Raw genomic sequence first — 25786 nt, 5'->3', positions numbered from 1 at the left:
ATAGCACTTCTCTTTGGCTTACTCAATAGTGCATGTATATATCTGTATTTGTTGTAGGTTTCTTCTGTGGATTTCAGTGTCTTTTCTTTCCTGAGAGATTTATGACACTGGTTTACACTTTATGTAATATTCAGTAGTACCTATTTAGCACCTTCTCCTTAGTTCCCACTCAACATATGTTGTTTTAATAATTTTCTTAATTCACCCTTGATATAATGTCCAGGAATTCTATGAAATATATAAAATCATTATATTTATGCCACTGTCTTTAAGTTGATCAAGCATGAATAAGTAATTGTATAAGTAATTTTAATATATGCTAAGCATTTCCACGTAGTAAACAACTTTGTGAACAAATCCAAAACATATAAAATGAATTGTTAAAATTGAAACCATATTATATCATATGGCATAGTGACAATTAGAACTTGGGAAAAATAAATTATGTAATAGTTAGTTACTTAGAAAAAAATTGCAAGGTAAAATTATGCTCTTTCTCTCTGACAGTGACTTGCTTTCCCAGAATGAATACAGTACCTGGTGTCAGAAGTATGACCGAGGTGACGATCAAGGAGCAGATGACCAGAATGACAAGCAGTGCAATCGCTATTCCTTTCCAATTCCTCTGCGGAGGGTTACTCCCCACCAGCTCCTAAAAACAGCAACAACAAAGAAAACCCCAGTGAGTGAAATAAGGAAATAAAATAAGCCAAATAGACATATTTCATTTAAATCAAGAACCAAGATACAAAACAGTGAAAGAGGCATCTTCCCATTCTTGAACCTACTATTAGTTCCCTTCTGTACCCTTCTGCCTTCAGTGGCCCAAAGCCGTCAGCTGTCATTTTCCCGTACTGTGGCCAAATGTTACCTCAAGAAAGAATCTGATATTATTATGTTTGCAGCTTTTGTGCAAGCCTAATGGTCCTCCTCCCAATAAACCAAACTCTACAGTATAGGGTCATCTTGGAGCTTTCCTTCTTCACAGCTAAACTCCTTACCCTCATTGAATCCAACCCAACTAGGATTAAACTTTTCAGCTCCAAGTCCTCTGTCATTATTCCCTTTTTTTTTACATCCATGTGATCAACTTCTATTTCAGGGTACCAAATTTAAACATTTATTTAGCACATGCTATGTGCCAATTTTCACCAACTTCTGCCCATCGTACTGCCTTCAGGCTTTTCTTTTTTCTATAGCTCCTCATTCAAGGTTTCAAGATTTTTCTGGTCTCTCTTCACTGGGAAAGTCACCTATCCTTATTCTAGGTTTCAGTCCCTTCCAGAGAGCCCTCCGCAAGAGTGGCAGGTGGGAGAGGGACTCTGGAGACACTGCTAAAGGGTGCTAAAGACTACATAAGTCTAGGAAATTCATCATGCATACTGGCTGCTGAGACCAAGTTTTCAGTTCCCTGCAAATTAGAGGAATCATATAACTTTTAGTCAAAACTGTGATTCTTTGAGAGACAAAAAGGATAATATGAATGCTTAATAATAAGTAATAAATATAATAGTTACATATGGATTATTATTAATTATACAGGAGCAAATAAGGACAGATGGTCACACTGCAAAGGGACCACTTCTGCCCATGTATAGTCTGGAGAATACACTCTTATAGTGCACATAATTGCAACTCAGTAACCAAGCCAAAATGAGGTAGAATGAAGACGGCCTCAAAAAGTAGACAATGCAATATATAAATATATTTTCATCAAAGATTAAAAGTTCATTAGAATGTGTCAAATTGGTACAAACTAAAATAGACAATATGCAATGTCATCCAAATATTTAATATTGGCTATATTTGTTATTAAATTGAGAAAAATTCATGGGGCCATTATAGGTTTAGTAGGAAAGAGTTCTACAGTGGTTTAGAATTTCTACAAGCCTTCATATTTGCCATCTATAACTTAATTCATCTACAGAGAGTAGCTTTTTAGAACTTAAAAAGTAAGACTATCCATGAGCAACAAAATAGCCACAGAAAGTTACACTGATTCAATCTCATTTCCTATTAGGTAGTATTTTCTTTGGGAGAAAATCACTGGCCAGGGCCAAGGATAAGTAATTAGATCTTGCTAATTCAGCTGCTTTTCATTTCACCTGAATTGAGAAAGAAAATAAGCCCTTTTCATCAAGTCTGTGACTAGCAGGAATCTTTCAGTGGTACTATTCATACAAGCAACCTAGTGCACGCAATTTCTCACAGCCCAGTTGACATTCCTCAAATGCTGTTAAGAGGAAATTCCAAGGAAACCATTAAAAACAGAACATCAAGACCAAATCTTATTCATGAACCAGAATGATAAAATTAATGTTATCTTCATTAGCTCAAATAATTGATATCTTTTTAGTATTGTTTCTATTTCATTTTTAATTATTTTTTAAATTTTTTCCAGCCCAGGCTGGAGTGCAGTGGTGTGATTGTAGCTCACTGCACCCTCGACCTCCTGGGCTCACATGATCTTTCTGCCTCCGCCTCCCAAGTAGCTGGGACTACAGGGGTGTACCACCAAGCCTGGCTAATTTTTATTTATTTAATTTTTTTGTAGAGACAGGGTCTCACCATGTTGCCTAGGCTGGTCAAACTCCTGGCCTCAAGCAATCCTCTGGCCTCAGCCTCCCAAAGAGCTGGGATTACAGGCATGAGCCGCCGAGCCTGACGTGAATATTGTTTCTCATAAGAGTAATCTAGACTTCTAAATTCTGTTTTAAACACATTTATTATATAATAGATGCATTGGTCAAAGTCCATTTGCAAATAAAACAAAACAAATAAAACCCCTAGGACTTTTGATTTGCATCAATTACTCAGCCAGCCAATAATGTGACTGATTTACTTACAAAAGTTCATTTGAACAAATGTTGCAGTGGTAAACCCCTCCCTGGCCCAAACACACTCATGATCTGACAGTGGCTGGATATTGTTACAGATCATGACATAGAGAATATTATTTAGAAATATGTTTTAGAAAGAAGATAAAGATATTTGCAAGACGTATCACATGAAGTAAAGTTGAAGGAAGTGTTTAGCCTCAAATACCAAATACTTAAAAGTCCTCACTCATTTGAAGGCATATCACATGGACTGGGGAGCATGTTCCAGAAAGCAGAGTTAGAACCAAAAGGAAATTTAACAGAGGCAAATCGTGCAACAGTGAAATTCAGAATGTCTAACCATTGGTACTGCCTAATAATAGAATGGGCTGCTTCACCCAGAAGTGAGCAGGATGAATGCGCATCTCATGGAAATCCTGGGGGACTGATCCTTCAGGGAGGAAGGCAGAAATAGATGACATTAATAAGGAAGAACACAGCAGAAGTTCTATGGACACATATAAGATAGAGATGAAAGATGCAAAACTGTGGAAGCTGGTACTGGGGGTGAAGAAATGAATGAGAGTAAGGACACTTCATGAAAGGGGGCCAAATACTATGCTTCTTCCATGCCCACTGGACTAAGATAAGATTTTACACAGAAAACCAATCTGGTATACATTATTGAATGAAAAAATGCACAGTAAGATGACCCATAGGCATCGATGCATATCTCACTCAACTGGAGTGATTCTAGATCATATACATCGTTTCTTAGGTACAGATGCATCACACTGTCTTTCAGGAAGCATTCCTGCATTAAAACCCACAGGGATAAAGATATTCTTTACTAAATTCCATTTTTATTTGCCAAATTTTGTTTTTCAGAGTGCAGGAAATTTTCTTTTACTACACAAGCAACATTGTAACAATAATAATGGGAAACAAATTAAACAGGAAAAAAGTGATGAAAAACCTTGTTAATCCAAAAAATTGACTTTTTAAGCCTTTTTCGTATTTTTTTCTATTTCTGGTCTATATGTACATTTAATTTTTAAATAGGTACAACCACAGCATAGATATAGTTTTCAAGTTAGAACGCAGGCTAATATGTTCTTCTTTGAACATCCAATTTGGCTCCCCAAATTCAGACTTCCTCCTATCTTGCAGGAGTTGAATTGTTAAAAATTTGAGTAGCATTGACTCTGCTTTCCATGAAAGTCAAGAGAAGTCACTAGGTTATCCCCTGGCACACTGAGTTTCAGTAGTGCATTTCTCAGTAGAATTAGATATTTTTTGCCTAGCATGGTGAAAGTGAGGTTATAACATATTCCCTATTCTGTCACCACCTGTGTACTTTGGAGGTCCATTAAAATGGAAAAGCATGTTCACAACCATTTACTCTAAGAAGAATAAGTCTTCTACCCAGTGATCCACATCCATCCATCCATCCATCCATCCATCCATCCATGCATCCATCCATCCCCATCCATCCATCTATCCATCCATCCACATTCATCGACATATCCATCCATCCATTCACCCATCCATCCATTCATCCATCCATCCATCTATTCATCCACATTCATTCACCCATCTATCCATCCAGTCATCCATCCATCCATCCATCTATTCATCCACATCCGTACATCCATTCACTCATCCATCCATCCATCCATCCGTCCATCTGTCCATCTGTGTATCTGTCAATCCACATCCATCCATCCAACACATGTTTATCTAGGGCTTAGTATGCCAGGTTAGGTTTTGAGAACGTTGAATACAGGAATGAATACAACAGATACTGACACTGTTATCAACCGAAGTAGAATGGCTTTCATTTTTTTCATATTTTTTTCTTGCAATCTAGTGCAGGAATGGGGGAAGGGATAAACAATAAGCAGATCAGCTCATTAAGAGAAGAGAAAAGCAGCAAAATGGAGCTCTGAGAGCTGTTTGCATCAGAGAGACCTCTAGCAAAGTGACATCTGAATAGAACTCAAGGAATCTGCAGAGCTGACGTCTGAGAAGACAATCCAGATAGAGGGAGTGGCAGGTACCTGGCCTGTGAGACAGCATAGGCTTCAGTGGAGACAGCAAGGAGGCAGTGGCCAGAGTGGGAGAGCAAGGTGACTGTTCTGAGAGAGGAGTGGGGGGCAGTAAGGGGCCAGGGAGCGCAGAGCCTGAGGGCCAGGTGCAGGCTTCGGCTTACCTCTGAGTGAAAGGGGTGTGAGCACAGCAGTGTGTAAATAAGGCTCCCACTAAGGAAGGTGGCCAGAGGAGCTGCTTAGAGGAAACACTTGCAGAAACCAGGGTGGGAACAGGAGCGGCCAACAAGGTACAGGGGTAACGGAGGTCTGTCCTGGGTGGCAGTGGTGGGTGTGCTGGGAAGTAGCTGAATTCTGGGCATACGATAGAAAGATATTAGCCAACAGTGTTATTCTGAGAGGGTCATACAGACCTAGGTGTCAGGATATATATATGTATCCCTTTTGCATGTAAAGCCCTCTCTGGGGCTCTAGCCTTCTGTTTTCAAGAAAAAAACACCCTTTGCACCTGTGACACGGCAAGTCTGTCCTCTTTCTACCTCTAAGCCTAATCTAAGTTCTACCCCACTCCGCTCATACCTTATTGTTCCTGGAGAAAGTCATTCCCTTCCATGCCCCATTTCCTCAACACGCCCTAAACTTTTCTGTTTCCTGGAATTTCCCTTCGTCTTCATTTTGAGAGGCAAATCCCTTTGCATTCTTTACTTATCAGCTAAAATATCACCTCTGACATTGTAGGAAGTCTTGCCTGGTTTCACCGGCATTATTCTTCCCCCCCGGACACAATCACAACACTCTGTGAGTGCCTTTCTGTAACACTAATTCCACTATTAATTTATCTATTTAATATATATTATCTTAGTACATGTATTAATATATTATCATAATGCATGTGTCATTACCAGGGGGCAAATTACTTAAGGACACAGTTATCTTGCTGTGTTCAATGTCTCAATGTCTCGTACAAAACTTGGGACAACACAGTGCGCAGAGACTGCATTGAGTGGATGAATGGATGGATAAATGCCTTTAGAAGTAACAGAAAGGCAATCATTGATGGATGCAGAAAGCAAAGGGTTCATGCAAGCCCAGTTGCGTGAATGAGGCCATAAGCAGCAATGGATCCTGCAAGATGTAATGCAAACTGACACGCATAGTTGGCAATCCTGTCCTTTGTGACATCACTGCTGCTCATACTTATTTTTAACTCAGGCAAAAATAAAACAAACAATGAACTAAAACCAAGCTATACCTTTTCTGTGTTGTTTGGTCATTTTAAACATAAAATTCACCTTTATCCAATGTTATTATCTTAGTAACTTGTGATTACAGCTTGACTTTTGTGTGTGCCAATTGTATATCTCAAGTGCAAGAAACACAGATTAAGATAATAATTACAGACACCACAATGTCTATGAACTGATTCAAGGAGGACCCTAATGCAGGCTGCTTTAATTTTTCTCCCCAGCTACAGCCGATCGAACCCATGCCTCTCCGTCAGGGAATGCATTCCTGTTCTCTCCTCTCTGTGTTAAAATCTGACACATCTCATCTTGGCCTGAACTTTGTATCTCTCATGAATTTGCCTTGCTACCTTTATCAGACTTTGTGCCTTATGAAGAGGAGAAGATTCAAATGAGAACTCTAAGGTGGAGATGATTTTTGAATGCTGCAAGGAGGAAAGGAGTGGGAGACAAAACGAACTGATTGCTTAGGGGTTATCAGGATTAAATGTAAATGTATTTGAAAGCATACTATATTTTATAAAAATTATAGAAACATAAGATATTAATTTATTATTTATTGCTATCACCACTAAGTAATGTTTTAGCAACATATGACATGTAATAGAGAAAGAACTCGAAAGTATATTAAATTTCCTACTCTTTATAAAGAAAGGGAAGGGGCTAGGGTGGTCACATTCCACTTGTGATCCTCCAACTTCTTGTTGCATCCTGAGCTTTAATGAGGGGAAATCAGAAATTTAATTTGTATGGGGTCCTCAAAGCAGAGTGATCCAGGTTATTGGATCCATAATTGTGACTCCGCAATAAAGTGATGCATACCTCAAGCAGCCAATAACCACCGTGGATGTTCCAGGCACACATCTCATGACGTGCTTGTTTCATGTAATGTAAGTCTGGCCTTACGCAGCTAAAGGGACAGAAGGAGTCACCTCCAGCAGAAGTGAGATTGGAGGATGATTTCACGATCAACCAAAGCCTCTTCCTAAAGACACACCCCTGCAGGAGAAGACTGGAGCAATCGGGGCAGCACAGCAGGGACCCCGGGGACAGCTGAGGTCCAGCCTTGCCAGCCACAGTGGGGACAGCTGGCAATTGTGTATTCTATGTCCCTTAGCTAAAGGCAGAGGGGTCAACCAGATGGCCTTCTCACTAGGAAAGGAGGAAGTGAAGTAAATTATTTCTCTCATAATAATCTATCTTTAAACCAATCAATCTCTTCTTCTATCAGGCAGCCTGCAGAAGTATATTAAGACTAGAAGACAATGTCTCGCTCCCAAAATGGAAAGTGGCCTTTTCTATGATATAGCTAGACCCAAGGTTAGGTAATTGATAGCTTTAAATAATTCCAAAGGATATGTATAAATCAGCAGCTACTTGGGATTCACAATGCTGGCTGGAGGTGGAAACGCAAGCCAGTCTTGTTGCAGCAAGAGGACCCTAACTCATCGTCCAATAAAGCATTGCATGTACTTAGCAGGGGAAGATTTCCCACTCCCTGAGATGCTCCTTTCCTTGTGACTGTCACTTTGTTTCTTGTGAGTACTGCCGCGGTGCTTTTGCTAGTAGTGGGGGTGAGGGAGGCATAATGGATATGGATGCAAGGTATGAATTAATGCTGCCTCCATGTGAATAACTGCAGAGACTGCAGGCGTGGGCAGCTGAACATCCCTTTCAGAAAGACTGAAGCAACCAATGCGGGAATGGGAGGCGGTGGTGGTGGAAGACGATGTCATCCCACCTTCCCCAACACTTCCGTTTATTTCATAAATTAGAAGTTAATTTTGGTTCACCTGCACAACTTTTGAGGACTGGCAATTATAATTATGCATCATCATCATCATCTTAGTGGAAGCAGAGGAGCCAATGTTTCCGGTACCTCCAGACACAAACCTGCAGGTGCCCCTCTTCCCCTGGGCAGTATCCACCACGTCCTCCGTGTGGAGAAGGGACGTTTCACTGCTCAGGCTCTCCCAGGGATCTCCCGCACTCTTTCTGTATGCGCCTCACGGACTCATCTGGGATCCACTCTACTTTTCTCAAATACATGTGGGAACTTCTAAAGTTGCCTATTTTACATAACATGACTTGATGTTGCTGCCTGAGGGCACAGCAGTTTGAAATCCTATCCACCACCCCTACTAAAGCAGCTGTCAGCCCTCTGCTTGAAGGTCAGCAAAACTGTGTTTGCAGAATTAACTTCTGCCCTATCAATCCTTCTAGAAAACAAACAAACAGGCAAATTATTGATGCAATAGCTATCTGTTAACATTTCTTCTTGATTATTTTTACCTGCAAATTCCAACATCAGGTTCAAATTATTTTAGGCTCTTCAGTTTAATTGACTGGGTCTGATTGATTCTTTTATGAAATTAGTTCAAAATGTAAGTTAGTCTTGCTTTCTGGGCTCAGTCTACTTTGGTTCTGTTTTGATATAATGTTTTAAAGGTATCAAGTTGTTCTATATATTTCCAAATGCAGCAGCACTGTGACCTGATCATCCACAGAAAAAAAAATGTCACAACACATCAGGCCCAAGAGAAATCCCTTTCAGTGAAAAGATGGCTACGAAGTAAGCTGCAGAATTTAAAATTGAGCATTCGTATCTTTCACCTTGCTGTGTATGATAACAGTGTCTTAAAGCACATTTAGATAATGGCTGTTTTTGCATAGACTCGCTGAAACCCACAGGCGATTTTGAGATGAGTTTTCTATACTGGGTAGATTTCTGGCACGCTCAACACATCACTTTCCAATGTCAAAAATCCCTGCAGTCACTCAATAAATATTAAGTAACTAACAAACTAGTCTCAAAGGCAAGAAACACCAGCAATTGAATGGCAGAGACTAAAATAATTTGAGCTCACTTTTTAAAAAGGGCTTGCCACCCTGGTACAATGTTCCAGCATGGTACAGAGGCATTGTGAAGAATACCCCAGTCAGAATGATCTGAGCTGCCCTCTTTCTCCACCCATGGGCCCCGGAAGCCACATTTCTAGTCTGTGAGCCCCCTCCTCTCCTCCTCCTCAGCCAGAGACAATTAATTGGCCTAACCTAGGTCAAAAGTCTGCTCCAGGATTTGCAGTGTGGGATTAAAATATTCCAAGTCGTTCTTGGCTGCTGTCACGAACCATGAGAACGGAAGGTGGGGAGGGAAGTTAAGTGCCTGCTGCCATATGGTGTAAGGATTCCAAAGGAGATAAAGCAGATTTACAGAATGAGAGGAATGAAGTAGACAGGTTCAGAACCAAAGAGAATGAAAAGCAAAGAGACAAAGGCAAAAAGGTAAGAAGCTCAAAGAGACAGAATGAGCTCCTCTTGGCTTTCCATTTTTGATGTACTTTTCCTCCTGAGGCCTGGATGCATTTTTCCCTTGGATTTAATAATGCACTCCTGCTACTTTAGGAGATATTTCTTTTTTTCTTTTCTTTTTTTTTGAGTTGGAGTCTCGCTCTGTCGCCCAGACTGGAGTGCAGTGGTGCTATCTCGACTCACTGCAAGCTCCGCCTCCCAGGTTCATGCCGTTCTCCTGCCTCAGCCTCCCGAGTAGCTGGGACTACAGGCTCCCACCACCATGCCTGGCAAATTTTTTTGTATTTTTTTAGTAAAGACGGGGTTTCACCGTGTTAGCCAGGATGGTCTCGATCTCCTGACCTTGTGATCCACCCTCCTTGGCCTCCCAAATTTCTGGGAATACAGGCATTTGCCACGGTGCCCAGCCTTTAGGAGATATTTCATTTCCCATTTTACTTAAACTAGTTTGAGTGGGTTTCTGAAACTCAAAAACAAAGAAGTCGAATGCACAGCAAGCATTGATGCTTCATCCAGCCGCCTGCTCCCTGGTTCCTGAGGGGCATGCTCCTGTGTCTGCGGCATATTCTAGCTACACTTACACTTGAAGACTACGTGGAAAATTCCAACCACGCTCTTGGTTTACAATTTAATTTAGTTTTATTTTATTTTTATGTTATTTTTTCAAATGGAGTCTCACTATCATCCAGGCTGGAGTGCAGTGGTGTGATCTTGGCTCACTGCAACCTCTGCCTCCTGGGTTCAAGCATTTCTCCCTGCCTCAGCCTCCCAAGTAATGCAGATTGCAGGCATCCACCACCATGTCCAGCTAATTTTTGTATTTTTAGTAGAGACTGGGTTTCGCCATGTTGGCCAGGCTGATCTTGAACTCCTGGACTCAAGGGATTCGCCCACCTCAGCCTCTCAAAGTGCTGGAATTACAGGCATGAGCCACCACACCCGGCCTTTGGTTTACAATTTTAAAATAACTAATTTGCTAATTTGTTGTATACATTTTCTTTGAAAAGGCTGGTGATTCTACTAGTAGGTATAGTTATTTTCCCAGGGAAACTGAGTGAAATTTTGCAATTACCTTAACAGATTTTCAAGAATCAAATGTGTCATCATCCACCAGCCTTGTAGTATGGGCCCCTCTGTGACAGGAGGAAGCTAATTTAAGTGGAAGCAAATGCCAGCCAAGACAGTTGGCATGGCAGAATGTTCATGGGTCTCGAAGAGGATGGGCTCTTCCTGAGGTCTTCCCTATTTTAGGTATCAAATTACTCAAAAAGAAAGCTGTAGTATTTTTAAACTATAGCTGGCCTAGAATGGAATCTACTCATTAGATCCATGTTAAACAGCTATTAGCCTAGTACCAGCATTTTCATATAGTCCAGTATAATGGAAAAACAAATAGCATCAGAGAAATGATTAGCTGCAGAGAGGCAATTGATGAGTAATCTTACTATCTTTATTCACCTGCAACCTTAGTCTCCTTTGCCAGGGAAGCTAACATAGTCGCAGGTACCAGGGAATGGGATACGGACATCTTCATGGGGTGTCATTGGTCTGTCTACCAGAGTGGTGTATTCCATTTAACAGAATGCCATATAGCCATGCAAATCACAACCTCTGACTACACGCACAGCACGAATGAACCCCACAAATATAATTTTAAGTGACATAGATCAGACACTAAAGAGTATAAGATGAATGTTTCTATTTGTAAAAAACTCCACAGTGGGCAAACTACACTAAGTGAGTGGTTCACACATAAGTTCACGAAGACAAGCCAGAAAGACATTTCCATGAAATCCAGGATGCCGCATAACTCAACGGGGAGAGAGAAGTTGCCACGGGAAAGAGGAAGTCAAGGTACAGGAGCTGCGGGGTACTGGCTGTCCTGTGTTTCTAGACCTGGATGGGTTATTTCACATTAGGAAATTCAGGTTACACTCACCTGTTAAGCTGTGAGTTTACATGTTCCATAGTTTTTGCATTATAATATTTCACAATAGCAATGGTTAACCACGTGTACTGGATACCAATGTTGTGACAGTGAGCATTGGCCTAAGATGCTGAACTGAAGAGACATCCCTACACTTGCACTTGGTGGGAGAGAGAGACCTCAGGCAAACCCAGTGACACTGTGAGGTGGGACAATGGGCAGGAATTCCAGGTGCCAAGAGGGAGTATAATGATGGGGCATGTGCTGATTTTTACTGAGGTGTTGGGGCAGGCAAGGGTGCTCTGAGTTAGAGAATTTGAGTTGAGAGTTGACAAGTATACAGGAAGGAGGTGGTGACCAGCCGGGGCAGGTTTCCCGTGCAATGGAGCAGTTGTAACCTGGTGCATGTGTGGCTACATGTCAGGAGTGAGGCGTGAAGCATCCGAGAAGAAGTTGGACAGACAGGCACAAACAAAACCAGGCCCAGCCTCGTGGACCGTGCCACTGGTCTTGCCTTTTATCCAAAACACAATAGGAAGCCAGGCGAGGATTCTGTAAGCCACCTCAAATAAGTTCCAGAAGAAGTCAGACATTAATTACTCAGTTCGTCTACTGACATCAGAAAAGTGCCTAGAGAAAGGTCAGGATTGGTTCCTTCTCCCACTGTGCCTTAAATTGTGTCAAATATGAGGCCAATGTGGAATTGAGCACCTTAAAAAGTAAGATATTCAGACAGCAACTATAAAAAATATTGGGAGAAAATAAACGACACATACTGGACTGCAGGATCTCCCATTACACTGCTTCCATCTATTGTCTAAATGTATTTTCTTCCTAATATTTATTCACTGTGAAAAGCTCCGACATAAATTTCTTTTATGTATCATGGACCATTTACTATAAGTAGAAGGTAGCAACAAATTACAAAATCAATGGTGCACATATCTCAGGATGGTAAAACAGCCTTCTAATCATTGTATTTCCATATTCAGGAGGACAACAAATGACGATAGGATGGCAAGAACAAGTTTTAAATAACATTTGGCAGCTGACACGTGTCCGTCAATAATCATCCAGGAGCCTGTTGGGTGCACATCCCCATCTCTGTTTCACGTGCACATCCCCATCTATCTCTGTTTCACTGGCTCATTTACTCAGTCTTCATTACTGGTGGCTCTTATCTTTCCACAAAGGTGATAAAAGCCAACACAGATCATAATTAACCCAAGGACTTAGGGGTAGACGGAGGAAAATGCAGGACTCTGCATGGTTCCAACCTCACAGAAGATGGCAAAGAGGCTCCGATGAGGTCAACTCCACTAGTGAAACTGGTGGGAAAGCGTTGGCCCAGTGCAGCCTGTGGCAGCGACTCACAGGAACGTGCAATGAATTCGGTGTGATCTCTCAGTACCCCCTTCCCTTCCTCCCTCTTCCTCTCTCTCTCGTCCTCCTTCTCCTTCTCCTCTCTCTCTGTCTCTCTGTCCCTGTTGCTCTGTCAATGTCCCTCTACCACTCTCTCTCACACAAACATAATTAATGCCTAGTAATCCACAATTTAAATGAAATTCTTGGCCAGGCACAGTGGCTCATGTCTGTAATTCCAGCACTTTGGGAGGCTGAGACAGGCGGATCACCTGAGGTCAGGAGTTCGACACCAGCCTGGCCAACAGGGTGAAACCCTATCTCTACTAAAAATACAAAAATTAATGGGGCATAAGGGTGTGTGCCTGTAATCCCAGCTACTGGGGAGGCTGAGGCAGGAGAATTGCTTGAACCTGGGTGCCGAGATTGCACCACTGCACTTTAGCCTGGGTGACCAGAGCGAGACTCCATCTCAAAAAATAAAAATAAAAATAGAATAAAATAAATTCTCTCTGCTTGGGAACAGCCATGAACATAAAAGCAACAACAACAAACAAGAAATGTCTGAGTATGAGCAGGCCCTGATCAAAAACGTGGAAGAGACTCAACTATCCAGAGAGTCATTAATTCAGTCATTTCTGTGATGCGTTATTTTGCTGATCAGAAGATAAGAGCACCTTGATTGGAAAATGCTGATGATCCTAGTCGCACTCCCCACAGTTCAGGTGAGCAGCTCAGAAACAAACGTGGGAGAAGAGAAGGAATATGAAGACAAGAATTTACCATGATGCACTGGGAGAAAAATGGAAGAGCGCGTCAGATGCAGGAGAGTGGGAAGCAGATCGCAACCCCAAAGCCAGCAGCAAGCGGAGAGGGAAGGGTGAGGCGGCGGCTGAAGAGTCCAGCAGTCTGGACCTTTAGGGTGAAAGCCAGCATGCATCTAAAGGCCCTGCAGGCACGACATCTGTGTGGAAACTATAACTCCGCAGTGTTACAAAAGCAGAAAATATGGGCCTAGGGTGGCTTTTGTTTGTTTGTTTGTTTGTTTGTTTTACAGCAGCATGGTACATTTCCAAATAATTTCTACCTGAAACTATAGAAACATAGTCTGCACTTTAAGTAATGAAATTTGGGTTTTCATGAAGTCGCACATACCAGGAATAAGAGGGCTAAGTTTCTATCTTAAACAAAATTCAGACTGTTAATGTTTTATTTTAATTGTATCAGTCCAGGTTAAACATTATTTTATGATCCAATGTCTTTAAATTGTTATAGGTTCAAAAAGCCTAAAGACGCCTTTATTGTTCTTATAGGTAAAATGGATTTTAAAGAAATAACCACAGTTTACGATAGCCTGAGACCTGAGGCATGTGTTTTAGTCGTAGCATGTACAACACGAAAGGAAAGACAGAAATCTTTGTTTTACTTCAAACATTGTGTAACACAGGAAAAGAACATGTAGGCCTAAAGGAAAGCAAACAGTGATGATTTTTTTGGAAAGTTGGACCTGTAAGGAAAGGCCAAAGTAATCAGTGTACTTATCTGGAGAAAAGTGGGGCAGGCCAGAACTTAATTACTGCCTCCAGATATAATGCATCTGTATAATCCAAAGGATTTTGGACAAAAGAAATAATAATTATCTAGTTCCTAGGACGGAAGGAGAAGACTAATTGACATTATGAGAAGGAGTGTTTGAAATAGCTTCACGTATTTCTCAAAATGATGGTATGAAAATAGCCTTAGAATCCCCTGGGTGTGCACGTCAAATGCAGATTCCTGGACCCTCTGAACTGGAGTCTCTGGGGACAGGGTGGGAGAACGTTTGCGTTTCACAATGTGCCCAGTACACGCTTATAAACAGTGAAGTAGGAGGCCGGGCGCGGGGTCTCATGCCTGTAATCCCAGCACTTCGGGAGGCTGAGGCAGCTGGATCACCTGAGGTCTCAGGAGTTCAAGACCAGCCTGGCTAATAGGTTGAAACCCCATCTCTACTAAAAAAAAAAATACAAAAATTAGTCGGGCACGGTGGCATGCACCTGTAGTCACTGTCTCAGCTACTTGGGAGGCTGAGACAGGAGAATTGCTTGAACCTGGGAGGCAGAGATTGCAGTGAGCTGAGACTGTGCCACTGCACTCCAGCCTGGGCAACAGAGTGAGACTCTGTCACAAAAAAAAAAAAAAAAAAAAAAATTGCAGTCTAGTATGAGAGCCATTACCTACAGGAACTTGTTACATCTGTAACCTGGATAAGTCAGTTTGGTAAAGCCCCTTGCAACTGGTTTAAGAATGGAAGGCTCAAGAGTTTGTGATGGCAATTTTTCAAATGCAAAATTCTGTCCATTAGCACATCATAGACCAGTCTAGAAACATGCCCATTTAGAAACAAAATTCTGATTGGCTGTCTTACAGCCCTTGACTGGCCTTATTTAACTACTGTAGGAGTACACATTATATGAGGGCAGCTTTTCCTAAGTACAATTTTTCTTTTACCAAGTTAGAAGCAACATGGGTGACCAGTGACATCATTATCGAACAGAACTCATGACCTGTGATGCCCACTTCTGTGTCTTGAATGTTTCAGCAGAACTCAAAATTTGAAACCCACGCTCAGCATGCATAAGCTTTGTGGCTAGCACCATAATGAATAAATAAACTGGTAAAAACAATAATGACAATAACCAAACTCAATGCATTATAAAATCCAGTGCAGGTGCTGAAAGCCTGTTCATCTACATGTGACAGAACACATGGACAAAAGCACTTTCAGTCCCGATGGAGAAGGGGATGTGTGTTTCCCCCCGAAAACCCCTAGATCATTGTTAAGAAAAAAGAATCTCTCTATTAAAAGGCTATCTCATTGTCCCACACTGGCCTCTTTTTGTCCAAAATGTTCAGACATGTATCAAGCAACAGATCTCAGCCGGTACTTAGGGCCATAAATATTCATACTGATTAATTGTGACTATTATTATTAAATAAGTGACAGCAGCATACACATTCCATACCAGAATGCATGAAAACTATGTTCTTGTAACATAGCAGCATGATATAAGCAATTTTCAAGAGAATCTTCAAATAACATGTATTAGAAAACAGCCAGGCAGCTTAGTACATGGAATTCATTAGAGCCTAAATACTTAAAACTAGCTTTACTTAGTATCATTGCAGAATAACTGAGGAAAAGCTAAACTACTTGTACTGTGATTTTTGCTCTTCATTTCTTTGAAATATTTTGGACCCGGAAACTACTTTCCTCAGAGCACCTCCTTACCATTACCCCCATTTTTTCTTCCAAGGGAAGTGGAGGGTGGAGAGGCCAAGGAGCTGGGCCAGGCTGAGATCAGCGCACAGGAACAGATGTTCCCAGCCTGAAACCACAGAGCCCAGGGCTACCAGGAGCTGAGCGCTGTCCTGGATCACTGGGCAGATACCAGGAGAAAAGGAAGGTCCTGAATACCAATTCCAAGGAAGTCGGGTAAGAAAGGGAGAAGGCAAGGCTGGGTGCAGTGGCTCTCGCCTGTAATTCCAGCACTTTGGGAGGCTGAGGTGGGCGGATCACGAGGTCAGGAGTTCCAGACCAGCCTGACCAACATGGAGAAACCCCATCTCTACTAAAAATACAAAAAATTAGCCAGGCATGGTGGTATGCACCTGTAATCCCATCTACTCGGGAGGCCGAGGCAGGAAAATTGCTTGAACTCGGGAGGCAGAGGTTGTGGTGAGCTGAGATCGTGCCACTGCACTCCAGCCTGGGCAACAAGAGCAAGATTCCATCTCAAATAAAAAAAAAAAAAAAGAAAGAAAGAATAAAAGAAAGAAAAGAAAAGAAAGGAGAGAAAAACAGAGGCTGACATGAGGTTTTGATGACAGTGGCTATCTGAGCCCTTGGGGCTGGGGGCCCGGAGTGTTCTTCCATCGTCCGCCTGCCGTTTGTGGGCGGTGTGCAGCAGGCCCTGGGGGGTGGCGCAGGGAAGCAGGGTGGGTGTGGGTCTAGGCTTGCTGGAGCAGCCCTGAGCTGGTGCTGCTCAGTGATGATGTAACTGCATCTTAAAGGATGGCCTTGGAGCTTCCCCCTGGTGGCCTGTGGCTCCCAACGAGCATCCTTGGCAGCTGTTCTCAGGGCACCACGGTGTTCTGAACACAGGCCTTTGCGTTCCTCCTTCCTCTGAGGACTTCACCAACACTTCCCTTGTGTTTTTCATCTGAACACAACCAGTGTTGCTCATGTCTTCTCTCTGGGTGCTAGTCAAAGTAAGCGCCGTGAGCACAGGACATCATCAGGATCCACCTCTCTAGCACCGTGGAGCCTAGTGACATTTTCACACGTTGAACTTGCAATATTGGTTTCCTGAATGGAAGACTTAACTTAATGAAAGAAACATTTGAGTGAATCAGACATCTCTGGGTTTGCTTCCACCATGTGCCAGCTGAGCTTCCATCCATTAAACTCCTGGAAGCTCAGATGTCAGCTGGGAATAACACAGCCCTTGCAGCACTGAAGTGAGGATTAAAGACAACATAAAGAGCCTCTAGCAGAGTGTCAAGCACAGAGTGGGCAGTCAACACACGGTGGCTATCAGCAGCCATGTCCTATGCAAACAACACCAAAGGGCACCTGTGTTGCACGGCTGGGGACGTGCTATGAGCGGAACATTTGTGTCTCCCCAAATTCTTACAATGAAATCCTAACTCCCCAAAGTGACAGCACTAGGAGGGGGGCCTTCAGGAGGTAATTGGGTCATGAGGGTGAATGGGGTTAGTGCCCTTCTAAGGAGACTCAAGAGCCTGCTCTCTGCTCTCTGCCATGTGAGGACACAAGAAAATAGCCATCTACAAACCAGACCTGACCACGCCAGCATGCTGACTTCAGATTCCTCAGCCTCCAGAATCGTAAGGAATACACTGCTGCTGCTTAAGCTGCTCAGTCTGTGGTATTCTGTTACAACAGCCTGAACTGACTGATGCAAGAAGTTAAAGTAAACAGACAAAGGGCATCTCTATAGCAGCAAGCCTCCCCAGTTGACTTGCATCATTAAACTAACCCAGTGCCTTAGTGCTGTCTACTCACAGGAAAACGAAAGCATTGGTCCAGAGATGAGATGCAGCAGCCTGTTTAAGCATCTAAGGCTGTCGAGGAGCCTGGGGAATGGAGGCAAGTGCAGCAGTGCCGAACCCTGAGATTCCGACAGCGGCCCCTAGAAGAGGAGCTTCTCACCTTCAAAGGCTGAGAACTGGGAGGGTGGATGGAAACTTGCTGTCTGACTCTTTGAGGGTGGGATGCAGGCTTTAGAATGTCAGGAAGGATGGCCTGTATTCAAGAAACCAGACAGCACCAGGCCAGAAACGCTCTGTGCTGGTGGTGACCATAATAAATGCCAGGACTGTGATATAATACCCAGCTCCATCTGAAATGTCTGTGACAAGCGCGACCTGCATTGCTGATGTGACATAAGACACGTGGTACTGCTGTGTTTCTTCGGCCTTGCTGCACCTCATTCAACCCCTGCCTAACCCTGGTACTCCAGGGAGGAACGTGGTCTCCACATTAGCCTTGGGTCCTCCTTGACTTGGGTAGCCATTCTGAGGCTGGCACCTGTTTCTCCATATTCAACCACGACAGTTACACATCTTCCTGATAATGCTCAAATAAACAGCATTTGTGTTGTCACACAGCTGTAAGCCTGCCCAGATTGCCTCCCGAGTTGACGAAGCCTCTTGAATGTGTTACCCAAGAGGGTTGTTTTATGTGGCTGTTAAAAGCGATGCTCTGTCATAGTGAACCACAATGTTGAGAGTCCCAACTCCAACAATCAAGAAAGAGAGGCACTAGAGGCACTATGCTTTCCAATACATGTGATGCCTTCTTCCCTTGAAAGGTGAATGGAAAGGCTGGGCCTTGGCAGGCATGGGTTGGGTTGTAGGTCTGGCTGCCCACCCAGCTGTGCAGCTAGGTGGTCAGAGAAGCGTCAGCAAATTCGTTAGGCCTTGCTGTGCTCACACGTGGATTCCACTGACCAGCTGGATGGATTTCCCAGAACTCATTCATTTGATCAAAACAAGGATAAGACAAATTATGCTTTTTCTTTTTTTTAATAGATTAAGAAGCAGAAGCTCAGAGAGGTTAAGAGACTTGCCCAAGGTCACACAGATGTAAAGTAGCAGAATCAGACCTGAGGCCAGGCCTTTAGATTCTAAATCAGAGGAGCTTTGACAACAGAACCTAAGGAAGTAAGCTATATATTCTTTTTATTTTGTTTTATGTTTTATTTTAATAGCTTTTGAGGTACAAGTGGTTTTTGGTTACATGGATGAACTGTACAGTGCTGAACTCTGAGTGTTTAGTGCACCCATTATCTTAACAGTGTACGTTGTACCCAATATGTGTCTTTTTATCCCTCATACCCCTCCCACTCTCCCCACTTGCGAGTCTCCAAATCTATTATACCACTCTGTATGCCTTGCATACCCATAGCTTAGCTGCCACTTGTAAGTGAGAACATAACAATATTAGGTTTTCCATTCCTGAGTTACATCACTTAGGACAATGGCCTCCAGCTCCATCCAAGTTGCTGCAAAAGACATTATTATTTCATTATTTTTATGGCTGAGTAGTATTCCATGGTGCATATACACCACATCTTCCTTATCCACTCATTGGTTGATGGACACTTTGGTTGATTCCATATCTTTGCAGTTGTGAATTTTTTTTGCAGTAAGCCTATGCGTGCAGGTGTGTTTTTGATATAATGACTTCTTTTCCTTTGGGTAGATACCAAATAGTGGGGTTGCTGGATTGAATGACAGATCTCCTTTTAGTTCTTTTAAGAAATCTGCATACTGTTTTCCACATTTATTCTTAAAAGTTCTTTATAGCTTTAAAATGCAATCTTCCTCTGAATACTTCAATCACTCTATGTTAGTGGAATATCTGTTTTAGGTGTATTATGCTAAAAAAGAAGACATCCAGGATAAATAAAATTTAAATGAATTTTTCTATGCCTAGAAGTCAATTATTCTAACTGATTTCTGACTTTTCAAGGTTTTTTCTAAATAAGAGTATTGAAATATTTTATGAAAGTCTGTGAAGAATTCATACTTCCCAATTTTCAACAAAAATCTCTCAACAGAAGTTATGTCACATTCTGAACTGCCTTTTTCATCTGGCAGATCAATGTTCTCTTATTCAGAAAAATTTGGAACATAGAACTATCAATTTACCTAGGTTTCTTTTAAATAAAATTACTCAGCCAGTGTATTAATATAAAGCTCAAAATGACGATAATTTAGATTAAGAGATACAGCAACTGATTCAGTGCTTCATACCACTCACACAAAAGGCTTGCTTAATAAAATGTTCTGCTGGTTTGATTTCGGGCAAGGAAATGCAAATTAACTCTTTAGGAATTAACCTGAAAATAATTAGCTACCCTTGGCTATCCTATTTATTCCAATGCTGAATGCATGCCTAGTGTCTGAAGGCTGCTATTGAAGACCCTGCAATGGTTACAGAGGCAACAGAAAAGTGGCTTCCTTCCATGAACAGCTTGCAAATGAAGACACTAGGCATTCATCTATGAATCACCCAGAAGAAACAAAAAACAAACTGAATTGATATTCATGTGGGCTAAAGAAGAAAAATAGGCTTTATATCTATTCAGTTATTGGTGAAAATCAATGTGTAAATACCAAGTGCAAATATTTAAATGTTTATGATAACTTCTGCTAAGATTCACGTCCAATATTCAGTTCGGAGGCCATATTTCAGTCAAGTTCAGCCTCTTCTGACAGTTGAAGGTTATTTTAAAATCACTGTACTTTTGAGTAAAGTATTATTTAACTACTGAATGTGACTTTATTTCTAAGGAAAAAGAAAGCCTACAGAATAAAGAGAATACGTGCATCAATATGTCAACCACATATAAATCCAAGAGATAAAGCTTAAATTTGTCTAAAAACACACAAATTTCACTTAATCTCAAGCTTTTTCAAAACTATTTTGTGACTACAAAACAATACAGAATGCACTTATTCCTAATTTTTAAGATATTAGAGACAAAAATACTTGTGCCTCTCTCAATACCATGCATTTATGTGAGAGAAGCAGAAAACTAAACACATCAAATGAAAATGTGATTATAAAATAAAACTGCTTTCAACAATAAAATATTAATAATCTTAGTAGCTATTTCTGTGTGCATAGACACCCTCACCAAAATTATTTCTGATTAAAAGAAACCTACTAGCACTGATGCACAAATAAAGGGCATTGTTGGAGGAACTGGTAATCCTGGAGGGCAGGGTAAGAAAGTCTTACACATTATTCTAAACAGACACTTTTGACTCCTAGGGTAGGAAACAAATAATTCCCTTGGAATTTTGGGTTCTATGCATACAAACTTTTTTGAATATTTATGGCTCAGTTGTTGTTTTTTTTTTTAAGGCAGAGTACCAAATAACCTACTCAGCTGATGTTTTTCCAAAACCATCATCTCATGGTTTTATATGTCATTCCAAGACATCCTCTCAACAGTGACCAAATAGCCAGAGCAGCAAGTCCTTAATTCTAAAATAGTCTTGGATGGTTTGCCCCTCTGGAGAATAATACATTAAGGCTGTGTCTCACCGATATAGGAACCAGACATTAAAGAAACCTTCCACTTGTATGTCCCAACCATAACGTTCTAATGAGATGCACCTCACCAAAAGCACTATGGTCAACAAGGAATAAGACCAATACAGGATTTTCTACACGTGTCTGTCTCTACTATGGAACTGCAAATGCCTCTGAAGTCATCTCACGTCATATTCATTACCATAGCTCACCAAATTCCCACATGATTATTTGTATTTAGTACATCCTCAACCAAATAAGTTGCCAAAAGATTGTGCTATAAAAGTTCTTTCGAATGTAGACCCTAGTAGTCCTATCATTGGCTAATTTCCCATTCCCTACTCAATACTACAATAAAAAGCCAAAATGTTAAATTCTTAAATATATTGTTATTGTACCAAAGTGTTTTGCCAAGCTTCTGGCTTGAATAGCATTCAACTGGCAAACAGTGTGCTGGGTAAAGAGCTGGAGTAACAAGACAACTGCAGTGGCTGTGTTGGCAAGATGACATGAAGAATCAAATTTCGCATCATAAATCAAGCAATCTATAGTCTCTATAGCAGGAAGAAAGTTGAATCCAATTCTAAAAGAGCCTCCAAGTTCTTTTTGTAGTAAAAGCTCATCTTTTGTTTTAGCCCTGTAACCCTCAAACTTATTGCCAACCAGTGCTTAAAAATAGGCACAATATTTTTGGCTGGGCACAGTGGCTCACATCTGTAATTCCAGGACTTTGGGAGGTTGAGGTGGGAGGATCACTTGAGACCAAGAGTTCAAAATCAGCCTGGGCAACATAGTGAGACCCCATCTCTACAAAACATTTAAAAATTAGCCGGGTATAGTGTTGTGTGCCTGTAGTCCCAGCTACTTGGGAGGCTGAGGTGGGAGGATCGCTTGAGCCCAGATGGTCAAAGCTGCAGCGAGCTATGATCATGCCACTGCACTCCAGCCTAGGATTCAGAATGAGACTCCATCTCAGTAAACACACACACACACATACACACACACACACACACACACACATTTTTTTTTCCCCAAACTAACCTATAAACAGAAGAAAGAAATTCCATTCCCCTGAGGCCACCACACCTGGATGTATCAACTAACTAGCAAGCCCACATAGGGACAAAGCCAATGCTTTCAAAACATGAGTGATGACCCACTGAGCAGAAACCACAGTAGTGATTAGAATTGTATAGCTAAGCTCCAGAGGGGAGAAATGTTCAGGGCTGCACCAATTGCCTACAAAGAGAAGACACTAAACCTTAGTTATGCTTCAATATTTACAGCTAATTTTACTGGTTCAAATCCACTTTAGGAGTATCCAATTTCTATGCAGTGTTGTTGGGTGTTTCATATGAAAAATAAAAACAGTTTATAATCAGTTTCTGGAAGGCATCCAAGATGACTGTAATCTGTTAAAATCTATACCCAATCCTGTAAGTAAGACCATGAGTTAATCTAAGATGACTCAATACCTGGTTTCCAGAGAGAGAGAAGAAAAGCTGCTGCTGAGTGAGTCTGTTCTTCTTTTGGAAAGAATAAGTTATCCATCTGACACTGTACACTGGGACTCATCTACATTTAATTATATAATGAAGAAATAATTAACTTTAAATGTGCATAAGACTTCATGGGTATCCAATCCAAAAAATAAATCAACGAGAATGCAATAACCACGGCAAAGCAAATTACACTTCATGACCTTCACCTTGATCAAAAGGATTCCTCAAACTTGGAGGGCTCTGAAAGAGATGGCAGAGGTTACCTAACACAATGCCTTCAACTTGCAAATGAGAAGAGCCAGGGAAGCATTTAAGTGTCAGGAGATTTACCTAAAGTCACGCAGTTGTCAAGTGGTAACTTCAAGATCTAGAATCTGCAGCAGATGGAAACTGCTTCATTGTAATGAACAAGGCCGCCCAAAGCATCTAAATCCTAATTCCCAGAACCTGTGGCTACGTTACGCGAACAGGGCAGCAGATAGAGTTAGTATTCCTAATCAGTTGGCTTGAAAACAGGAGATTATCCTGAATTATCCACGTGGGCTCAATTTTAATTATAAGGGTACTTAAATGTGGAAGAGGGAGGGAGAAGAGTCGGTGTCAAGTAATATGATATTAGAAAAACACAGGCAGCGATTGCTGGCTCTGAAGGCGGAGGAAGGAGCCGTGAGCCAAGACCTGTAGAAGCCTCTAGAAGCAGGAAACAAATGCCCTGCTGGAGCCTCCAGAAGGAATTAGCCCTGCAGACACTTTGATTTGAGCTACATGAAGCCCATTTCAGACTTTGGATCTCACATGATAATAAATTTGTGTTGTTTTAAGTCACTAAGTTTGTGGTAATTTGTAACAGCAATAAGCGAAAACAAATACATCACTTAGCAGGCTTTCTTTGAACACTTTTCTTTCTTTATAGACAACACCCTAATGTGCAACAAATATCTGCATATGTGAGTTGAGATAAACAGTGTGTAGCTGACGTTGCAAGGTTTCTAGGCCTGTGGTACACTTGCACCTCATCTCTCTAATGGCATGCAAAAACAGGAGAGTATGGTATCATTTTTACAATTTGGTTGGGAAGAGTCAAAAAATTTTCATATATGTGTCCACATTGGTGGAAAACTGGCAATTATTTTTTTCCATAGGAGGAACAATGAAAACACAGGCCATGAAACAAGCTCTTTATAGAGTCTATGGCAGTAGGGGAACAGACCATCCTCTATGTTTCTTTGCCTCTGTGAGTTTCCGGCTTTAACTTGCACTCACTAGTTCTTTCCAAAACTGGCTTTAAACAATGAATTCAAAATTTTCAGCTGTGCTGTAAAACTCATTTAGAAAAGTGATTAATAGAAGCATCTTATAATTTTCCAATTCATTAATCATCACTGAGATACATTTTGACAATAAAACTGTTCCTTGACAACGGTTTGCTTATTTGCTTTTGTCTGTATTCTCTATTTGGGTATTCAGAGATACCTAAATGCCTAAAGAACAACAATCGACAAGGACTCTCTCCTTGACCAAACTTCAGTCAGATTTCTCTGAATCCTTTCTTAACTAGGCCTTTACCTCGGTCTATAAAGACTTGAACAAACACTAACACAGTTTCTAACAGAACAAGGTCAAATTCCTAGGATGGCCCTGGCTGTCCCCCAACCAGAAGTGCCTGCCAGAGAAAAATCACACCTGCCAAAAGAGCTTATGACTTGTTCCAGCTGACACCTGAAGACAGAGCCTCTGCGTCCGGCCTCTGTGGGAGGATGGAATCCTAACTTCCATAATTGCCAGTTCGCAGACACCACGGACATTATCACATGTACAATGACTAACCCTCGGAGTTTTTCACCTCCCTGACTCTACTAAATCCTGCTTAACTCTCTCCACTCCTTCCTTCTCCTTTTATAAATGCCCAGTCACTGCTGTACAAATGGAAGTTGAATTTGGTTCACGTCGTATTCTTTTCCCTATTGCAACAGTTGTTACTGATTAAAATCTGTTCTTACCACCTTGTGTCATGCTTTGTTTATCTTTGACACAGGTTAGAAGGAGGGCATAGATTTTCTGTAATCACACTAGCAACAACACACAATATTAGGATGTGGCCTTTCAACAAGCTGAGAACCATCAGCAGGTAATACCTACCCCTGAGATGGTGGGCTTCAACACAGCTAGATATTTCCTGGTCATTAAAACCAAGCACATTGAACGTTTTTGACAAAATTATGAAGAAGTAATTTATTTATTGCAAGCCAGCTGGGAGACCCTGCTCTGGCTCTGTCTTTTCTGGCTAAATGTTGTTGCCTTACCAATACTGTATGTTACCATTGCTATGCTTCTAAAGGTAGCAGTCCTAACTTAGCCTAACCTACCCACCTGCCACCCACTCAACCATTCATCCACTCACCTATTCATCCATCCATTCATCCATCTACCCACCTACTCACCACCCATCCATCCATCCATCCACCTATCATTCTACTCACCCACCCACCCACCAACCCATCCATCCACCCACCCATCCATCTACCCACCCACTCACCATCCATCCACCTACCCATTCACCCATCCATCTACCACCTCCTCCTCATCCATCCATCCATCCAACCATCCATCTACCCATTGACCCATCCATCCATCCATCCATCCATCTAAAATGTGCTGATCAGACCTGGCATTAACTGGTGAAAACTGTGTGTTTTTTGAAGGTGATCATTGCCCTTATTAGCCTATTAACTTTATTAGTAGAAAAAATACATCTCAGACCAAAATACACAGTTATTGCTTTTACCTGTAATAAAAGCATCCCCAAACAAATAAAATATCCTAGTTCCCACCCACATACACAAATTTGCTTCTATGGGAAGCTTCTCTAGAGTGCTATATGTTCTTCACTTCTCCCTGCAGATCCTTTTTGCTCCCTTTTCCATCTGCTCTTTGTCTAGGAAGAGTGACGTCTACAGACCA

The 25786-nt window shown here is 41.6% G+C and overlaps 1 protein-coding gene across 4 annotated transcripts in view; it reads right to left on the bottom strand.

The window, feature by feature from the left end:
- Nucleotides 1-25786, bottom strand: part of DPP6 (dipeptidyl peptidase like 6) — an 865911-nt gene that overhangs the window by 462489 nt on the left and 377636 nt on the right. For all 4 annotated transcript variants that reach the window (XM_054495448.1, XM_054495450.1, XM_054495449.2 and 1 more), the window contains exon 2: nt 538-652. In XM_054495448.1, coding sequence (XP_054351423.1) covers nt 538-652 — 115 coding nt within the window. The remainder of the gene's footprint in view (nt 1-537; nt 653-25786) is intronic.

The sequence above is a fragment of the Pongo pygmaeus genome, chromosome 6, assembly GCF_028885625.2.
Source record: "Pongo pygmaeus isolate AG05252 chromosome 6, NHGRI_mPonPyg2-v2.0_pri, whole genome shotgun sequence".
NCBI classification, from domain to species: domain Eukaryota; kingdom Metazoa; phylum Chordata; class Mammalia; order Primates; family Hominidae; genus Pongo; species Pongo pygmaeus.
The sequence above is the reverse complement of the archived record's forward strand: the minus strand, read 5'-3'. Positions and strand labels throughout refer to the sequence as shown.